General features: G+C 48.4%; 1 protein-coding gene across 3 annotated transcripts in view; it reads left to right on the top strand.

Annotated features, from left to right (window-relative positions):
• KCNAB1 (potassium voltage-gated channel subfamily A regulatory beta subunit 1) overlaps positions 1-18,899 on the top strand; it is a gene marked incomplete at its 5' end in the record, with an annotated part of 68,918 nt that overhangs the window by 46,966 nt on the left and 3,053 nt on the right. For 2 of the 3 annotated variants that reach the window (XM_082319820.1, XM_082319818.1), the window contains 9 exons: positions 2,927-2,964; positions 4,447-4,526; positions 5,344-5,388; positions 6,601-6,645; positions 7,257-7,300; positions 11,024-11,110; positions 16,168-16,253; positions 17,378-17,498; positions 18,036-18,130. In XM_082319820.1, the coding sequence (XP_082175946.1) occupies positions 2,927-2,964; positions 4,447-4,526; positions 5,344-5,388; positions 6,601-6,645; positions 7,257-7,300; positions 11,024-11,110; positions 16,168-16,253; positions 17,378-17,498; positions 18,036-18,130 (641 nt within the window). The remainder of the gene's footprint in view (positions 1-2,926; positions 2,965-4,446; positions 4,527-5,343; positions 5,389-6,600; positions 6,646-7,256; positions 7,301-11,023; positions 11,111-16,167; positions 16,254-17,377; positions 17,499-18,035; positions 18,131-18,899) is intronic. The other variant, XM_082319819.1, reaches the window with a different exon arrangement.

Below are 18,899 nucleotides of genomic sequence, written 5' to 3'. Positions count from 1 at the left end.
AAAAGTAATGATTTAAAAAAAGTGTCTTTCTCTAGTATATTTTTCTTCCAAAATACTCCTGTTGGCTGAGGTTGTGAATCATCCTCAGTCGTTGTTTGAAATGCCAAGTGTGCCTTGCGCTTTCTGGAGTGATTTTTTTTTTTTTTTTTTTTTAATCAGAGTTGAGCAGCGGGTGCCGTGCTGCGCCGCAGCCCCAGCAGCTGCTCAGCTGCTTTGGGTGCAGGTGCCCACCACCACCCACACCGACTGCCTGGGGGTGGTCATGGGACGGGGATTTGTATGCTGCCTTCCTTGCTCCCGGGTCTGGCTGGGACCCTAACAGCACATCTCAGTCGCATCTGACGCTTTAGAGATCACCTTGCTGAGCAAAAACTCACCTCCCTGGCTGGTTTTTGTAATTATCAAGGAAAAAAATACTCCAAGGATTCCCCACCCATGTGGTCCCGATGATGCTCGCTGTTCAGGGATCCCAGGCCCCTTGGGTCCCCCCCTGCTGGGGTCTGGGAGCACGGCGGGGAGACAGGCAGATCCAGGGCAGATACACCCAGTATTGCATATATTTACTACTTATGTTTAAAGAGATAAAGTGCTCGTTATTCTTACACGAGCCATTGCCAGCTCTTGGGCTGCTCTCCGTGTGCCCAAACACTCGAGCGTTTTGCTTCTCCATGACGCTTTGCTGCTCGGTGAGGCACGGTTTGTGTTGTAAGGTCGTAGTCACCTAAATTTGAGAAAGGATGTGCAACCCACAAAGTGAATAAATAATTCCTTTTCTTCTCACCTGTGCTGGGGACCTGTATGCATACTTAAGCAAAAAAAATCACTTTGGGATAAACAGTCTCAACACATTTTTCAGTAGAAACGCATTTTAATGCATTCCTATAAAAATAACACTTCTGAAGCTTTAGCATGGAAATTGGGCTTTGTTTTGTTTTTTTTTTCATCTGCATAAAGAAGCTTAATGATAAACTGAAACCTGTTTTCATTTTTATCTTTATTGTGCAGGACCAGAGCATTTCACTCCAACGATAAGAGAAAGTACCTTTCCTGAGGTCTATAACCAGCAAGGCGTAGCAGGGGCGGGGTGGGGTGGGGTGCGTGCCTGCTTGGGGGGCTTTGGGCTCGGCGGGTGTTGCTGTCACCCGATTATTGCCCTTATAGAGAGCAGAAGTAGATGCAAGATTAGTTAGAAATATGTGTGTTCTTTGCTCATTTTTTATTTCAGTAGCATTAGCTGTGTTACGCATTTCTGATCTGTGAAAACTTGGTTTTTCCAGAGCTTGGGCTATTCTGCAGGAAATTGAGAGTTTCAGTTTAAATACACAGTAAACACACATCTTTAAAAATAACTTTATTTGTACTCAGAGAAACGTGATGTATAAAAAAAAAACAACTTCAATTAACCTTTTTTGAGGGAAAGAGCAAGATTCTTCTAACGGAGCCGACTCTTCTTGTTTTAACCAGGGACTGATCAAAGCAGCTCGAGTGTTAGCAGTAGGCACGCTCTTTGCTTTCTGACTCCTGCTCAGGGATCATCTTCCACGCTTGCTGTGAGCAATGAGCGAACCAATACATTTTTAATGAAGATGTGGGAGCGCTTACGTATCTACTGCACCAGACCCTTGGCAAATGCAAGCAGGCAAGCAGGGAACACTTAATTTTTTCCCCCTTAGCAGCATCAGAGCCTGACCCTTCCCTGGCCCGGCGATCTCTCCTCTGTCTTGCCCAAATCGCACTGAATTTTCCAGCTCAGGGTCTGAACCCCTCTGCCCTCCTTATGGAGCGACAACATAAGGCAGAATTTTAAATTCTGGAGGATTTTGTGCAAGTCACGTGAGCTTTGATCCATCCGTTAAATGAGTAGCGCAATTTTATACGTAGCTGGTGTATAGGTCTTGAAAAACGCAGGGAAAAGTCATGCTATAGATCAAAGTGACGTCATGAGAAGCTGGCAAAAGGCAAAGGTAATGTCACAGCCTCCTCTTTTGTGTCTCAGCATCGCTTTCCATGGGGTGTTTTGTAAGGTCAGATAAGTAGCGCAGGAGCGATGTCTGCCAGGGTGAGTACCTGCTGTCGGATTAGTGCCCATATGGGACCTGGTACTTCCCCAGCTCACTGCCGTCTCTTTCTTCCAGTAGCTTATGAAATGTCTTCCTAATATATACACATTCAAAATATATAGAGAAATAATATTCCTATAGCTTAGGAATATCCCGTTAAATTCACACAGTTTCTACTACAGATTTTTTTTTTTTTTTTTTGAGCAGTGGTCATAAAGAAATAACGCCCAAAGTTTTTCCTAATAATAGACCAGAATCTACTGCTGCGTCTAAACTGCAGCTACTCTCTGAGCTGGCTGGGGAAAGCGCTGCTCATCGGCTGCGCTGGTGTCTGACATTGGCTTTACAGAAAAGTTCCTGGGGAAAAGTCACTTTGGATGGGTTTTAAATACTTCATGTCAATAGAAATACTTCTGATTTTTTGTTTCTAATTTTGACTTGTATGATGTTAAGTGCTGAAGCACAAACTTCGGAAGAGTTTCATTCCCGAAATGATATGTTTTGGCACCATCATAAATTTTTCCCAATTTGTCAAATTGAAGCGTTGGAAAATGAACTCAGTTTTGCAAAGAGCTTCAGGTTTCAGTAAAACTGTGTATTTTGGCAGCACAGGATCTTACTGGCGCTTCCCGGAGCGGGTTCATGGGCCGGTCTCAGGTCTGCATGCCCGCCCCCAGCCCCGCTGTCCCCCCTGGGAGAGGGGGCTCCGGCGCCTGCCCAAGTCCTGCTTGCTCAGGGACGCAGCAGCCTCTGAGCCAGTTAACCCCATTTTAAACCTGTTTAATACCAAGGAGCTTGAATTTTGGTAGAGCAAACTTTTACCAGCAAAAACCTCTCGTAGTAACAGATTATTTTGTTCTTTCTAGGGACATGGGTCACTTTTGGAGGTCAAATCTCAGACGAGGTAAGTAATGCTTGGTGTAAGTATAATGCATGAAGTAAAAACCAATCTGAGATATTTTTAAATGAAACCATGGCTACCGAAATCAGAGGAACCTGTTTCTGTACGAGGAAATGGCAGAGAGTTACTATGCGAAGCAATACAAAGTTTGCGCTTCTGCTACAAAAAACCTTAATGAATCTGACATTTCCAGAGATCAATTTTAATAAAAACCCCATCTATCCCTTAAAGTGATCTTCTTTTCCGTGCTGTTTGGAGCGATATTTCCATCCTTACCATTGGCATTGGCACTGTTCCTGGAGCAGAAATTGGAAACTATTTTTGCATCATGTATGTAATCAGCAACAGTCATAAATACAGGCAAGGGCTCGGCTTACAAGGAGCTGCCGGATGATTTATTTTTTTACATAATAAGATGAAACAAATGAAAATGAGCTTGGGTTTCCTACGCACTCTTGCCTGTACCAGATGGCTCTTAATCTCAGTTAATAATCCTCCCGAGTGCTGGGCAGCACGTGGGTTTCTCTCCCTCTCAGGTGTGCTGCGGATGCTAGCCATCAGAAGGAGAGCAACCTCCCAGCAGCCTTCCGTCTAGTACCGTGGCAGAAACCCCAAAATAACTTTTGCGGAAGGAAAATGGCCCAGGAGTCTGAATTCGAAGGGTTTTACTTTTGAAGTCACTTGATCCTTGGTGGTATTTCTTCTGCTGACAGCAGATCATTGCGTTCATTCCTGTTTCTTAGTGCTGCAGGATGAAGCGAGATGACTTGTTTTGACTATGAATTTGCTCCCTGGCTCTCCTGCCCTCCTTGTTTAGAATAAGTCAATGCAAGGTGTTCATGCATGGAAAAAAGAGGACTTAAATGCAGGCCTGTCCTTGGGGGCTGCCCACCCTAAGGATGTTGGCCATGCAGGGTGCCCTGGCCGGGCACCCATCCCCCCAGCACTGCTAGCCCCCTCTGGGTGCAGAATGCCCCTCCCAGGGAGCGGCAGGACTCCCGGGGCTCTGATGGGGATCACATGAAATGACCTTCAGCTGTTTAAATACCTCATGAAGTCTGCTGATGAACTGCAGGACAGCCTGTCGGGTAGCCAAAAAAAACAACAACAAAAAAAATTAAACTCTTACCATGGGAATATCCTTTCTGTATTAAACTCCACAGATTTGCAGAGTATCTTCTATAACCCTATTACATTCTTGGCTGCTTTCCTATTAGAAAGCCCAGGACTTCCCTATGAGAAGAGATTAATTCCTCCCAGGATGAGTCAAAGTGAAGTTGATGCAAATCTGTGTTTTGGTGCTGCCTGGGCCAGCGCATAAGCCCCCAGGTGCCCTGCTGAAGGGTCTCGCCCCCCAGGCAGGGGATGCTAACACCCCTCCCAGCCCTGCTGAAGCCCCTTCCCTGCGCCTTCAGGGGCTTTGCCCTGTGCAGGAGGAGCTGAGCAGTCTGCCACCCCTCACCTCTCCATCTCTGCTTCCCCAAGGTGGCCGAGCAGCTGATGACCATTGCCTACGAGAGCGGCGTTAACCTGTTTGACACGGCCGAGGTGTACGCGGCCGGCAAGTGAGTGCCCAGCATCCCGCTCTGCTTTCCTGGGGCCCCTCCGCCTGGCTCTGCTCCTCCCTGCGTCGCAGTCACTCATGATGGATGGGGCTCTGGTGGTGCTTGGGGATCCCCCTTCTCCCTGAGGGGGCACAGAAAAACCTTTGTTTTTGGAGCACTCTTAAACCAAACCAAAACAACAAAAAAAACCAAAACCAAACCCTCTTGCACCCAGCTGAAGCCTGAAATGTATCAATCGTGCCACTTGCTGTTGGCAGAGGGAGAAAAATGTCCTGAATAAATGAAAAGTCAGCGCGCATCTTAATGGTGATGAATGGCCTGTGCCAGTGACAGCTCCCAAGCACAGCTCCTGGCGTGGGGAACTGGTCTGGCTGCAGCTGAGCTGATGCTCTTAGTGTTGCTGCAGGATTGAGGGTAAAACATATCCATCCATAATATATTTGACTTTGGCTGATTTATACGGCTTTGTATTTAGTGTAAAGGGTGGACTGGGGCATCACGTCCCTGGTGTGGGGATGAAGTGGCTCTGCCTTCCCAGAGCAGGTTCAAGCAGATGTAGGGCATGGGGTGCAGGTCCATCCCCACAGGAGTGGGTGAACAAGATGCTTTATACCGATGGAGGGGACCTGTCTCAGCCGGTGCTGGGTCACCATCACCTGTGGAGAGGAGGGGAGAGCTGCACAGCTGAGAGCAGCACTGCAGGCTGGTGTCTGGGCGGGATCATCCAGGGAGCTAGGGTAGATGGCAGCCGCGATGGTATACGTGGAGCTGAGCATCCTCCTGCCTCCCCTCATGCGGTGCTCTCTCTCTTGCACAGGGCTGAGGTCATCCTGGGAAACATCCTGAAGAAGAAGGGCTGGAGGTACTGTACTGCTGGACGGCGCTCCCTGCCACCTGCAAACGAGCGGGACCCCTGGGCATATGAGAATCCTTCTGGTTTTTAAAAATGATGCATGTTAGGTGGTGCTGACCCAGGAGCGGGAGCCTGCAGGTGTGAGGGCTATGCTCAGAACAGCCAGCCAGGGCTCCTGCAGCAGCCAGACCTTTCAAGTGCCAAATAAAAATGCTCTCCTCTTTTTTTTGGGAGTGCCCACCGGCTTCATGAGGCTGAGATCATCAGCCTGACGTGCTACCCCGACTCTTGCATGAGACCATCGTCTCTGTGCGCAGCACAGTTAACACAACTTCTGAGCATATCTATCATCTTTGCCATGCACGGTGTATGGAGACAGATTATTTGTGTGTCGGCATCCTTATCTGTACACATAAGACTGCATTAAGAATGCAAAGCTGTGACGGGCCTTCATCTTGGGTAGCCTGGTAGGAGATGATACCTAATTTAAATGATACACATTAGCATATGTTGTGTAGTTTTAAGAGTATTTACATAATCTTTAAAGACCTCCTGTGTGTGTCATATTCAGCCTTCAACTGAAGAGTGGGTCCTAGCGGTGCTCTCTCCAAAATAAGTATCCCCTGTGTTAGGGGGATGATAATTCAGTAGGAAATATTCTGGGTACTGTGGAAGAAAAAAAATTGAGTCTAGAAAAAGCTGGAGAAATTTTGTGTTACACATGTACAATTATGCAGCAAGGTAGTTTGCGAATGATAAATCTTTGATTTAATACCACATGAGAATTTATAGATTAATTCAGTGAACGTATCACTCAGTTTTAATAATTCTGGGAATACTGCATGGTAATGAGAAGCACTTTACTTGGGTACCAGGAGGGAATAGTGCTGTAGCCTTTGGTTAAGGGCTCTGGAGATTGCTTACTCCATAGCTAAAAATATATCTTTTTTTCGGTCACTTCACTTGAATTAGCTTTGGTTTCCGGACACCAGCCTATGGTCACTCCCTGCCTGCAGCGGACCTGAGCGTGGGAGAAGTGGCCTGTTGTAAAAAGGATTATAGCGATGTGTGAACACCCGCTCCGAGCCCAGGGCTGTGAAACCAGGCACGGCCGCCACTGCGGGAAGCCAGAGTACTGCCGCATGTCGATGGGCAGCATCCTGCTTGGTTACTTACATTATCATTTTTTTAACAATATTAATTTTTCTGTTCTGTTTGCAGGAGGTCCAGTCTGGTCATAACAACAAAACTGTACTGGGGTGGAAAGTAAGTCTCACAGTTACTCGTAATGGTGTTTGCTGCTGCGTGCTTTTCCCTTTTACAGCTGCACAACCAGGTGGACATTAATGACACCTTGGAGGGGGGGTTTGTTGCTGTCATTTTCTTTCTCCTCATTTTGCCAAGTCTTTTAAGGAGTCAGAGCTTGGCAGAGGCCGGGGTGCCGTGCCGGCTGTGCTCCCACCCCGAGCAGGGCTGTGGCTCCGGGAGCTGTGACCAGCGGGGTGAAGGCCACCTTGCTCCGAAATTGCAGACGATGTTAATGAAGCCTCAGTGCTGGGCGGCTGGCCCGGGCACAGCCCCATCCCCAGCTGCTGCCCTGCCAGCGTCCTCACCCCACCGCTTAGAAATGTCGGGCAGTAGCTTTACAGTCCGGCAACATCCATAGCAGGGCTGTTACCATGTTAAATCAACAGTGGTATTACTCATCCCAGATGCTGTTGTCTTTGAGACTGGGAAGCTGAATAAGGTTCAGGGTCTTTCTGTCGTATGAGTTGTAACTTGATTTTTGGGATGTTTAAACCAGAATACAAATTAGTGCTCCCCAATTGTTAGCACCTCAGATCTCTAACAGCTATGTGCCTGTTTTTCCTTTGCAGAGCTGAAACGGAAAGAGGGCTTTCGAGAAAACACATCATTGAAGGTATGTGTTGCACGGGGCGGGGGTCTGGCCGTGCCTGAGTGCCCTGGCATGGGCACGGTGGGATGCAACCAGCCGGACCCCAGGGCAAACGCTCTCCCATGAACCAGGTCTGCATGGCCCCGGCGCTCGCTGCGCTTCCACACCAGCCCAGCATGGGGCTGTTTCCAGGTGTGGTTGTGAAGGGCTCAAAATGCTCCAAAGGATTATTCTGGCTTTTCTTAAAAAGTGTGAACAAACGCATTGTGCACAAAAAGCCTTCTCTACCACACCTCTACGCAGCAATAACCTTTTGGTTTTTTGCTATAATAAGCAAGCGTGTTGTCCTTGGCCGGCTGTATGTGCGTCGCTTGCAGATTTATCGCTTATCTGTGGCAATCGGGGTTTGCCACGCTGGGGTTTCATCGCTTGCTGCCTCACGCGGGTTCCTGGCAGCTCTGCACCGTTGTCCTCAAGAACGGCCCCAATCCCAGTTGCGGTGAGATGACGGGCGGCAGGAAGGCTCGGTGGGTCTGGAGCTGCTCTGCTGACACCCCCCAGCTCTTTCCCTGCGGTCAGCAGCAGTGCGTTGTCAGCAGACGTGGCCGTGGCTACGTGGGCTCCCTTGGCAGAGCAGGGAGGGATGAGGATGCGGGGCATGATGTCAGCCGGCAGAAATAGCCTCTGGAGGGGTGCCAGGTCCCATCCGCTGCGCAGCCGGCTGGGAAAGGCTGTGGTGTGCTCTCAGTGCTGCTGCTTCTCAGGTGCTCAATTTTTGTGTACGTTCCCTTGCCTGGCTCCTTCATCCGGTCCTGCATCCCGCTGAGTGATGCCATCGCCTGATGCCCAACCTTACTCATCCATCGGGATTTATGCACCCCAGTCTAACACATGCTCCTCATCTTCCTTCCGATTGCTTTTTTTGTTCTCTCGGGTGCATTATTGTTGGAGAGGGAGCAAGAGCACATACATTTTTCTCTATGGACAAGTGTGTTTCACCCAATCTGTCTCTTCCCAGAGGGCTGTTGGGTGTCGGGTCAGACACCCAGGCGCAGCGACCACAGGCATAATTATAACTTATACAGGACTTTACATGCAGGACACAAATAGAACAGCACCCACAAAAAGACACATTTCTGTCATATTAAGGATCAACAGTGTCAGCCATGACCTTGTGCCAGTGAGAGGTCCCTGCCTGGGCTGGCTCCCGACAGGGGCTGGAGCAGACCCCAAAAACCCTCCAGGAGGACCCTGGGGCCGACAGTTCCCCCTGTGCTGATCACGAGCAGGTCCCAGACCCAGAAAAGCAGCCAGCAGCACAGGGGCCTGGGTCTGTTTTCTACATAAATCCTGAGTAAAATTAGCATGGGTTTGGAGAAAAGCTGTGTAAAGCCATGGAAGGAAGTTTTTGGGGGTGTCTGGTTCCTTGGGGGGCTGGGAAGCATCCGGGACAGAAGGGGAGCATCAGGCTTGGTACCTGTGCTTCAGATCTCTGCAGAGGGATTTGCACCGCCTGCCTCTTGTTGCTGTTTGACCCACTTCTGTCTGCTGCTACAGAGGGACATGCAAAACGTGTTCTCTGAGTTACTAGGAAATTATATGCTTTGTGCCAAAGCCCTTGGGGGAGCCCAGGGCAGCGGGCTGTGCTGCTCCCCGGGGAGCGGCTGCTCCTTGCTGGGCGATGCTGATGCTGGCTTGGCTAATCCAGGGCTGAAGCCCCAGGGGAGCAGCACCCTCCAAAAACCAACATGCCACAACACCTGCAGCAATGAAAAGTGATTCTCTTTATTGCCCTGTGTATGCTGGGGTAATTAGCCTTCTCTTTGATTTATGAGATAAACCCTAATTGTTTACAGTGGTGGTTGGTTAAGCTAATGTTTGCTGCCAAGACAAATTAGAAAAGAAAAATTCAGGCTCATCTATATTACTAGTGTGCCGTGGTGTCGGTAGTTTGATGGCACGGGGGGGACCAGCCTGTTCACAGTTCACACTGCAGAATAGGCAGGAGGTATGCTTTGATCTTTGCTTATCAGAAGGTAGCATCCGTCTGCAAAAAATTGGGTTTGCCCGCCAGGAACGGTGGCTTTAACTTGCATGTGGCCGTTTGCATGGTTTGTCACTGGAATCGGCAATGGCCCATTTATCACAACTTCCAGCAACCAGGATTTGTTCTGTATACTTTATAACATAGATTATATGGAAAATATTATTACTATATTTACATTATCAACCCCTTGCCTGGGATGTCACTGCCACCTGCACCACAGCCTCGCTAACGCTGTCCCAGGTGGGTGAGGTGGGATGAACGTGGTCATCAGCAAACTGGGTGAGCAGAGCAGCCTCTTCCCCGCGGTGCAGATTTGGTCATCCTCCACCTCAAAGGAGCTGTTTCTCAGTGATAAGGAGCATCTCCGGAGCACGGTCGGTTTTGCCTCATAGTAACCAGCTCATACATCTGGGATTGTCCTGGAAATTTTTCATTATTTAGTATTGCAGTATTCAGCAACATTAGGATATGACTTTCATATTAAGGTAATGCTGGAGAAAGCTTGTAGCAACATTTTATTGAACTTTCATTTGAATAACCCCCCCCATGAGGTGGTGTCCCAGCTGCTGGCGGCACTAGACCCAGAGGTGCTCGGGGAAGTTGCAGCCATGTCACAGGCAGTCCAAACCCATCCATTTGCCATTTCTTGCAGAGCTACTTCATGAAATGATAGAAAAATACTGGCAGCAATTGAAATAACTTCACAGAAAACACAGCAAACAGCATTAAGGTCAATGTTAGCTATTTTCTATAAATACATTTGGCAAAAATGGCCATTTTTTTTCATCCCAAAATTCAGAGAACATTTTCAGACTGCTCTATTTTGGCTCATTCTTTATGAACATTCATAAAAACATTTTGTTCCTGGGAAGATTCAAAGAAAATAAGTGTTAGAAATCCTCTTCTCTCTGTTAGAATCCTTATTCTCTTCTCTCACACACACACACATATATATATATATATATGTAGGCTTTTGATGCCATTTCCCATCAGATCCTCATGGAGAAGCTGTTGAACCCTGGGCAGTCCTGAACAGTAGCTGCAAAATGGTGCCTTGACTTGCTCTACAAAACTCTTTCTGCCCTATGCAATGCATTGGCGGGCACAGCTTGCTTACCCTGCAGAGAGGGTAAAGCCCTCCGCGGTGCTTTATCTGCTTGTCATAACATATCTAAGCGAGAGCCACCATCCTCCCATCCGGGCTTGCATTTCTGGAAGGCCTCCATGGGGCAGGGCCTCCTTAGGTGGGACAGGACCAGTGCGACGTGCCCTGGGCTTGCACTGAAAGGCTTTGTGATGTGATTTAGATTACATTAACTCTGAACAGAAGCAGAGAGATGAAGTCGGCCCCTGGCAGCTGCCTCCTGATGGGCTGGCCATGGACACGCTTGGTAACGGGCGTCTGTTCCCCAGTCCAAATCTCAGCCTAATTAAAAAATAAAACAAACTCTTGTGGAAGGGGAGGAACTCTGCATGCGGCCAAACTGCTGTTTTCTTAACACGGCTGCATAGATGTGGGACAACATTATGCAGTATCCTTCTCATATGCTATATGGTTGTGTGTATATATAGTAGATATGTATATAAATATAACAAGCTCTATTTTTCCTAATACGGTTTTGTACCTGTCAGCTCTATGCCGCTGCACTCCTGCCTCTCTCTGACCACCCAGGTTCTTGTCTCTGCTTTGCTGTTTCCAGGGCTAAAGGCTTCTCTCCAGAGGCTGCAGCTGGAGTACGTGGATGTCGTCTTTGCAAACCGGCCAGACAATAATACCCCCATGGAAGGTTAGTGGAAGCTTGAATTAAAGGTTTTAACGTGACTGATCCTGGCTTACAGGCTTAGACTGATGATGGTAGGAAATGTAAAAAAATTTTTTATTAAATATTCACGTGGGGCAGCTTAGATATGAAATACCTCATTCGTGATGTCCCAGACCCCCATGTATTTATACTTCAATGAAATGAATTTGCACTTCTTGAAAGGAAATTGAAGTTTCCTTTATGTTCCAGTGGTGCCTTTAACGTTGTTTGTTTCTTTATTTCCTTTTCCTGATTCCTTCAGATAAAGAGAATTTATGTTTGTATTTAAGGCAGGTCTTTGTGTGAAATGAAACCTATATATCCCTACCTCTGGTGCAGTCAGCTCTAGAGGGGGGGGCGTGCCAGTGCTGCCATCCTCATCCTTGTCCACGTCCTGGGCTGCCCGGGTAGCACATGCTTTTCCCAGTGCTAAAATCAAGGGTGCGATCCAATACATGGCCAAAACCAAGATATAATTGGCAAACTTGGGGTTCGTTGCCCCAAGTGCACGAGCAGCACAAGCTGAGATGTAGCGTCTCCGTGGGCTTGGCCAAGGGGCCGTGTGAGGACATGGCCCCCCGGAGTACAGCGGGGTTCCCCCGAGCATGGAGAGCAGCGATGCTCTGCCCATGGCTGGGCTCAGCCTCAGCACCACAGCCGCTCGCCCCTTGGTCCTGGTGGGGAATGGCCCTTGTTAAATGCACCGAAGGGGGAATGAATTTAGGAACTTGCAAGACCTGTAAGTATCTGTGCGCTTTCATTATGTTTCCTTGCTGATAACTATATATTCATGTTTGGAACATGGCCATATAGCCCAGTTATCCAGGAACCTTCATCAATATGTTTTGGGGTCAGTGCCCTATTTAATGGGCACCAGTTCCCATTCCTTCTCTTTTCCCATCAGAGTTAACACAACCATTCACACTGTAGCAGAAGATTAGCTTCACAGCTAAATAAAAAATAGCAAGAAGAAAGACTTGCAGGCTGCAGAAGCTGTCATGGATGAGTACATGTAAATCAAACAAACCTGGAGCTTGACAGGCCCCTCTGAAGCTCCTGGCTTGACTTTCAGCGGTCATGATGCCTATTTTCTTAACAAATGCGGGCTGTGTGACCCGACACGAACCGTGGGTGGATGGCAGTACTGCTGCCCCGCAGACCAGTGCCAGCAGCTATGGGTTCAGGGAACTGGCCTGGGATTTTAAGACCAGTGCAGATTTTGTAGCAGCTGATGAGGTCAAGGAACATGACATGTTGTATCTCGGAGGGAGAAATGACCTCTCTTCTCAGTCAGTTGTCATCTAATGAGGCAGTGCAGAATATATTTCCCATGCCCGCGCAGCACAGCTGATCTCAGGCGTTTACAGCTTTTAAGATGCTACAGATACTGCTAGCAGCGCTGGAGCTTGGCAATAAGGTATAAACTGTGGTGCTTGGTGAGATTTTGAGCAGGGTGAAAAAAGGGACATTTTTATTATGAATGGTGTGGTGTTGATTCTATGTACTTCATGCTTTTTTTTATGGTTCACCTACTAAGCCACTTCTATCCCAGAGCATCTGCTGAACCATCTGTCGGTTCTGCACTATCTGGCATGCACAATAAGTGCTGAGCTACCTCCACAAGACATACAATCCCCGCTCCATCTCCTTATGTGCCTATGCTTTTCCCACGAGCAAATAGCCGTTTCTGATGGAGGGCAATTTGTAGGTAACCTTAAAATGTTCCCTGCTTGTGCTACTCATGCCAACATGTGAGGGTCCTGCTCGAGCAAATAGTGTGGTTGTATGCTGTAAGGTACAACCAAATAAATCAAAGGATAAACTTTGAATATTCATTTTGTTTTCTTCACTTGCTGCATGCAGGCAGGTGAGGTTTCTCTGTTAGCACTCGGGGTCCTCCATCTGCTGTGATGTGTGTGTCTGTGGGCATCAGGCAATGGATCAGCAATTTAGAAATACTCATCTAGTCCACCCCAGCCAAAGCAGAATTGCTCCCCATTCCTCCAGGCTGGTCACGGCCCAGCTCAGGCTGCCTTAGGAGGCATGGGTAAAGGAGATCTAATAAGAAGAGATGAGAGTTTAATACAGATTTCTTTCTTGTAGGTGACTGGTCCCCAAAGCAGCAAGCAAAGCTTGTTTAATCTAAAAATCTGAAATGTATTTACCTTTCTCAAAAGTCTCAGAGCAAATTAAAAAAGCTTTTCATCGTAATATTAGCTTCAAGGAACATCTGGAGATGAGTACCTTGCACAAAGCTCTTTGCATAACCCTGCAGTCAGGTCCGGCAGGTCCCTGGCCAGGACAGCCGTGTCCCTCCTCACCCCTGACCCGGTCTCTGCTCTGCCGGGGCAGGCAGGACGGGGGACCGTCCTCACTGGCATTGTCCATCCATGGGGCAATCTTGCCCCCATTGCCTGGGCAGCTCTGCCATCGCACAGTCCCCCCCAAAGGGGGACCTTGGGAGATGGGAAAGATCTGTGCTTCTCTCCTGAATTTCTGCAAGTTTCATGCCTCATTAGTCAGGCTGGAGATACGATCCCCCAACTGTGCTAGCAGATGCTTTTTTTCATCCTGAGCGGCTTTTCCAGCAGACGAGCAGGGCAGCTGTGGCTGCAGGGAAGCAGGGTCCCCAGCGTCTCCTGGTGAGACCCCCACTGTCACTGTGCTGGGGGACCGGGCGCCTGCTGCATGGCCAGCCCCCAGCCCTGGCAAGCAGGTGGGGAAGGTGACATGGTTCCTATCTGGGAACTTTAAGCTACTTCAAAATTATTATTATGCTGCTGGAGGCTGTTTTCCAGGTTTTGAAACATTCATTTGTGTTTAAAAAAAAAAAAAATCTCCCCTTCTTAAGTGATGTCATTTTTGCCATCCAGCTGGCAGGCTGAGGGGTCCAGGCATATGCTCTTCACAAACCATCCCATCGCCATACCCATGGGAGCAGTCTTTGGTAAACAAGAAGAGAAATATCGATATATATGTCTATTTTCTGAGTTGACTTTAGTTTTTCTTGAAAGGAGTAGATGTGGGAGAAATGAAAACAACTATGGACCGAAATGTGTAAGAAGCATATGATGAAATGCTTATCAAAATTCCTAAATGGTAGCGTGGCAAAAATAGAAAACTAAACCCAGTGAGAAGCCGGTGCTGCTGAGGAGGGAGGGATTGCTGTACAGCTGCCTGTCGCACACAGCATGCCTGCGGGCAGCAGGGTAGCTGCTTGATAACAGGGCGTTTTGTTGGACTAGTACGTGTCCGAGAATAAAATGTTTAGAAATAGAGAAAAGTATGGCGTTGGCCAAAACGAAGGGGAAAAAAAACCCCAAAAAACCCAAAAAACCCACAATATCTGGCATTTGAACTCTTCATCAGGGAAAAAACTCCTCAAGCCAACGTTTCCCTGGAGAGGAAATCTTCCTTTTCAGCGGGAAGGCAGAAGCCCGGCACAAGAGGCACGGTGTTTCTTGTACAGCTCTCCTAGGTTATAAATGGAGACTTCATCATCTTTAGCTGCTTGTCGCTGCCTGCAGAAGAAATCTCACAATAACGTCAAGCTTGGCAGTGTAATCTCCCCTCTGCCAAGCTCCTTTTCTTCTTTCCATAAATAGGACGAGAATCCTCATGATATAAAAGGCAGCTCATCTTGATCTTGAGACATCGATGCCCGGAGTCGTTTTCCAAGTAACAGCAGACACGCCAAGGGATGCAATAAGCACACAGGGCTTCTCTGCGCAGCCCTGCATCTGACCAGAGTCACTTCACCATAGTTTGATGGGTCAGAAATTCATGGTGTATATGTGGAATAGTAGGTCCTTGCCGCTTTCCCAAGGGAAGAGCGCCCTGAGATGTGGCAGCGCCCGCTGACTGCGAGGTGCCTCGTGAGGCACTGAGCGTGGTGACTAAGTACTATTTTCTTTTGCTTCTTGGAGTGAGTTTAGCCCATTTTTGTCTGTTTAAATGATGTGCTGTTAGCAGCCAGCATAGTGCCAGTGCCCTGGCAGCCACTGCTCAGCTCCAAAGGGCAGGGAGTGCTGAAGCTCAGTAAGAAATATGAATTTATTACCGTAGCTGGGGCAACTATTTATGCTCTCACGGTTGCTCACGAGGACTGTGTCCCCAGGGCTGCAGGCCCCACCAGTCCCCAGACCCTCCCGCCCTGGGGACCCCTCTCAGTCCCCAGCTCCTCTTGCAGCAGCGATATGATGGGCACTGCCTGGGCCCCCTGCAATGCCATGCACCCAGCAGGCTGCTCCCAGAGAGAAATCAGGCTTAAAATTGAGTTGCAAACAGTAAACAGGGTCTATTTTCCTTACGGCATTAACAAGGCATCCTACCAGGCTCTGTAACCTCCTGGGCAACCATGAGGGATAGACAATTTTTTTTTCTCCTTTTCTTGCAAACTAAAGTTTATGGTGGGTTTTCAACCTCCCTGGCAAAAGGCAGGGCTGCTCAGCAGAGGTCTGATGGATGGAAATTAAAGATCCTGTCCTGGCGCATGTAGCTTTGCAGGCTTCCATCTTCCCAAAGGAAAATGAGGAGCATAGGACTGCTGTGCTAAGGAGCTGCGCTGGGTTTTGCATAGGTGCTGCCTGCTCCTCCCGCGGGCGGCGGGGCCGTCAGCAGAGCAGGGTTCTGTTCTGTTTTGTAACCTTATCCCCAGCATTCTAATATTCCTAGTAAAAAGAAGCAAGACCTAATATATGCTTTTAAAATTTTTAAAAATATGTTTAATTTTTTAGTGTATTTTTCGACTGTGCTGCCCTCTTGTGTTAAATTTTAAAAGAAATATTATCATAAGGCAGCAGTAGGTAACAGCCAGTTGGTAAAAGCAGTTTTTAAACAACTGCAGGATAAAGTTCTTTATATTCGCACTGTCAATGCTTTTTCATCCATGCTCGAGCAAGAGAACACAGCAGAAGTAGTGTTTAATGCAAAGCTGCTCAGGCTTGTCGGTGTACTTGGCATTTATAAGTGGCTTTGGGAGGATTTGGTGCTGAAAAATTGGCCTCTGTGCAGTTCTCATCCTTCTTTTTTCCATCCTTTAGAAATTGTCCGAGCGATGACACATGTAATAAATCAAGGCATGGCGATGTACTGGGGAACGTCACGCTGGAGCGCTATGGAGATCATGGTAAAGCTGATTTTTGGGAAAGCGTTGACACTTGGTAATTCTGCTTCCAAGCTGCAGAGTCTGCCGAAAGCCATGCTGGGAGCTGAACCACAAACGTGTCTGGGCTGGGGATGTTCGCGTTTTACTCCATCCAGCATCTTGTCACCTAAAATAATTTTAAAACCTGATCCAGAATGAGCCCAATGTTATTTAGAAGAAGATGGGCTGATATAGTGGTTTCGGGGTTTGGGTGTCTTGGCTCATTTAATTGGGGTTTGTTTCATTTTGGTTTTATTTGGCTGACTTCAAGACTTTTGGTAAAGCGCCTGTTTGAAGCCCGTGGCCACTGATGTTTAGGACGCGGCTCCCGGCAGCAGCTCTGTGAGCCGTGGGGCCGTCGGAGCTGCTGCTGCAGTGGGAATAGTCCCCACGTGTGGCACTGCTCTGCACGTGCCGTGTCCAGAGGCGCAGATGGGAAATATTCCTGCTCGGCCGCAGGGACCTCGTAACAGGCTTTACCTGAAAAACCCCAGATTGGGGGAACCAGCGTCCTGACAGCTCATCCTTAATGCTTTGTTAGAAGCATTTGTTTTTGCCCAGAGAGGTGGCAGATGCCCTGTTCCTGGAAACATTCAAGGTGAGGCTGGACAGGGCTCTGAGCAACCTGATCTAGTAGAAGACGTCCCCGCTTATTGCAGGGGGGTTAGACTAGATGACCTTGAAAGGTCCCTTCCAACCCAAACCATTCTATAATTCTCAGAGATGCCAGGAGCATCCTGCTGGTCCCTGCTTTTTGCATTGGGGTCAAAACACAATAAACAAGCTCGACACCGACCATCCCAGCTGGGAAGTCATTTGGCTTGTCACTGTGCTGGCGCTGAAGCAGCTTTGGGCTGGAGGAGGCAGAAGGTGGGTACGTGCCCTGCTGCGGGTGCAGGGGCAGCGGGGAAGCAGCGCAGGCAGGGATGGGGCCGCGTTTCTGCCTCTGCAAGGTGGTGTTCACAGGGACGTGCATGGCCTTGCTAAGGGATAGCGAAACTTGAGTTTGTTGGCACCCGCACTCAAGGAGTGTTGGCTGGTAGGTTATGTCCCGCAAGATGCTTTTACTTAATGAAATGTTTTATCTACTGATTTCTCTTCTCCAGGAAGCCTACTCTGTAGCCAGGCAGTTTAACATGATACCACCCGTGTGTGAACAAGCTGAGTACCACCTTTTCCAAAGAGAGAAAGTGGAGGTTCAGCTGCCAGAATTATATCATAAAATAGGTAAGTCTGAGACTGTTGTGCCTTTCGGCTAGATTTCATTTGCAGAAAGAAATACAGAGCAGGCTGACCTGGGGCTTTAGATGAGAACGGTGCTCTCTTCTCCTGGATCTGAACGGGACAGAGAAGTATGTGTCTAATGACTTAAAAGAAAAACTGGCTTACTGTGTCTCTGATAGAAATAGGTGCTAATTGCCATGGCTGCTGCTTGCTCTTTGAGACTCAAGGCAGCAGGGGCGTAGGAGGTGCCCGGGCTGAGAAGCAGGAGTTCAGGTACTTTGCTGCAGCAGGAGCAGCCGGAGCCAGGATGGGGCTGGAGGCTCTCACAATAAGGTTTTGGATGAATGAGCTCGTCGGTGTCTTCCTTAAGGGCATCAGCAGCATGTTCCTGGAAGACACTGACTGAACATCACTGACAGCGGCAATAGAAACAAGCAGCAATTATTTTGCTTTTTTTTTTTTTAACTGAAAGTCCTGTTTTTTGATACAACTCTGATTTCTCCCAGTCCCCTAAAATCTCCTTCTCTGCTTTCTCTGCAGGGGTTGGAGCAATGACGTGGTCTCCACTAGCCTGTGGGATCATCTCAGGGAAATATGGCAACGGGGTCCCTGAAAGCTCAAGGGCTGCACTGAAGGTATTTTTTGTTGTGTGTTCGAGAAAAGCAGATGTGCTGTTTTAGTGAGGGTAGGAAAATAACAAAGGGAAAACAGATCCCTCATGAGAAGGCTGGCCTGTGTGCTACTGTATTGATAGATCAGCTTGGTTTCTCTGGCAACCACACTCCAACGTGCGGGAGAATCTGGGTTATAAAGATGCTTCAGGTTCCCCACCGCAGTGAGCTGATGGCTGTGAGCTGGTTGTGGGGCAGCACAGGACTGGAGCCAGGCTCTGGGGGGGCTCTGCAGAAGGATGCTGTTGCCACCCTTACATTGCCCAGACATCATCAAGGAGAAGGCACAAGCCCAGGGTTTCTGTTGTGCTTGATGCTCCCAGCTGATGTTAATCGATAGAGCTGCTGTGACTTCAAAACCTCTTAACCACATGCAGTGGGTAAAACAGATTTGGATGTTATTTTTCTGCCCACCCTTCCCCGGGCACCAGCCGACCAGGTAACGAGTGCGTGGCGGGGGAGCTCAGCCCCGCAGCATCCCTCCAGGGAGCCCCGCAGGCAGGGCAGACCCCCAGCGCCCCGTGAAACCTGTGGGTCCTCGGTGGTCCTGCCCTTTGCCAGGCAGGGCAGCAGCCCGCTCTAACAGGTTTAGCATTGCAGTGTCACCACAGCACTTGGTTTCTCCCATGATTATCCTGATTTCATTCTTATTGGGGGTTATGGGGTCTCCTCCCATATTGTGCCTGTGGCAGACATATTATTTAATGGTTTGCAAAATGGCAGAGCATTAAAA

The sequence above is a fragment of the Platalea leucorodia genome (assembly GCF_965183815.1).
Source record: "Platalea leucorodia genome assembly, chromosome: 8".
In the NCBI taxonomy this organism is placed as follows: domain Eukaryota; kingdom Metazoa; phylum Chordata; class Aves; order Pelecaniformes; family Threskiornithidae; genus Platalea; species Platalea leucorodia.
The sequence above is the reverse complement of the archived record's forward strand: the minus strand, read 5'-3'. Positions and strand labels throughout refer to the sequence as shown.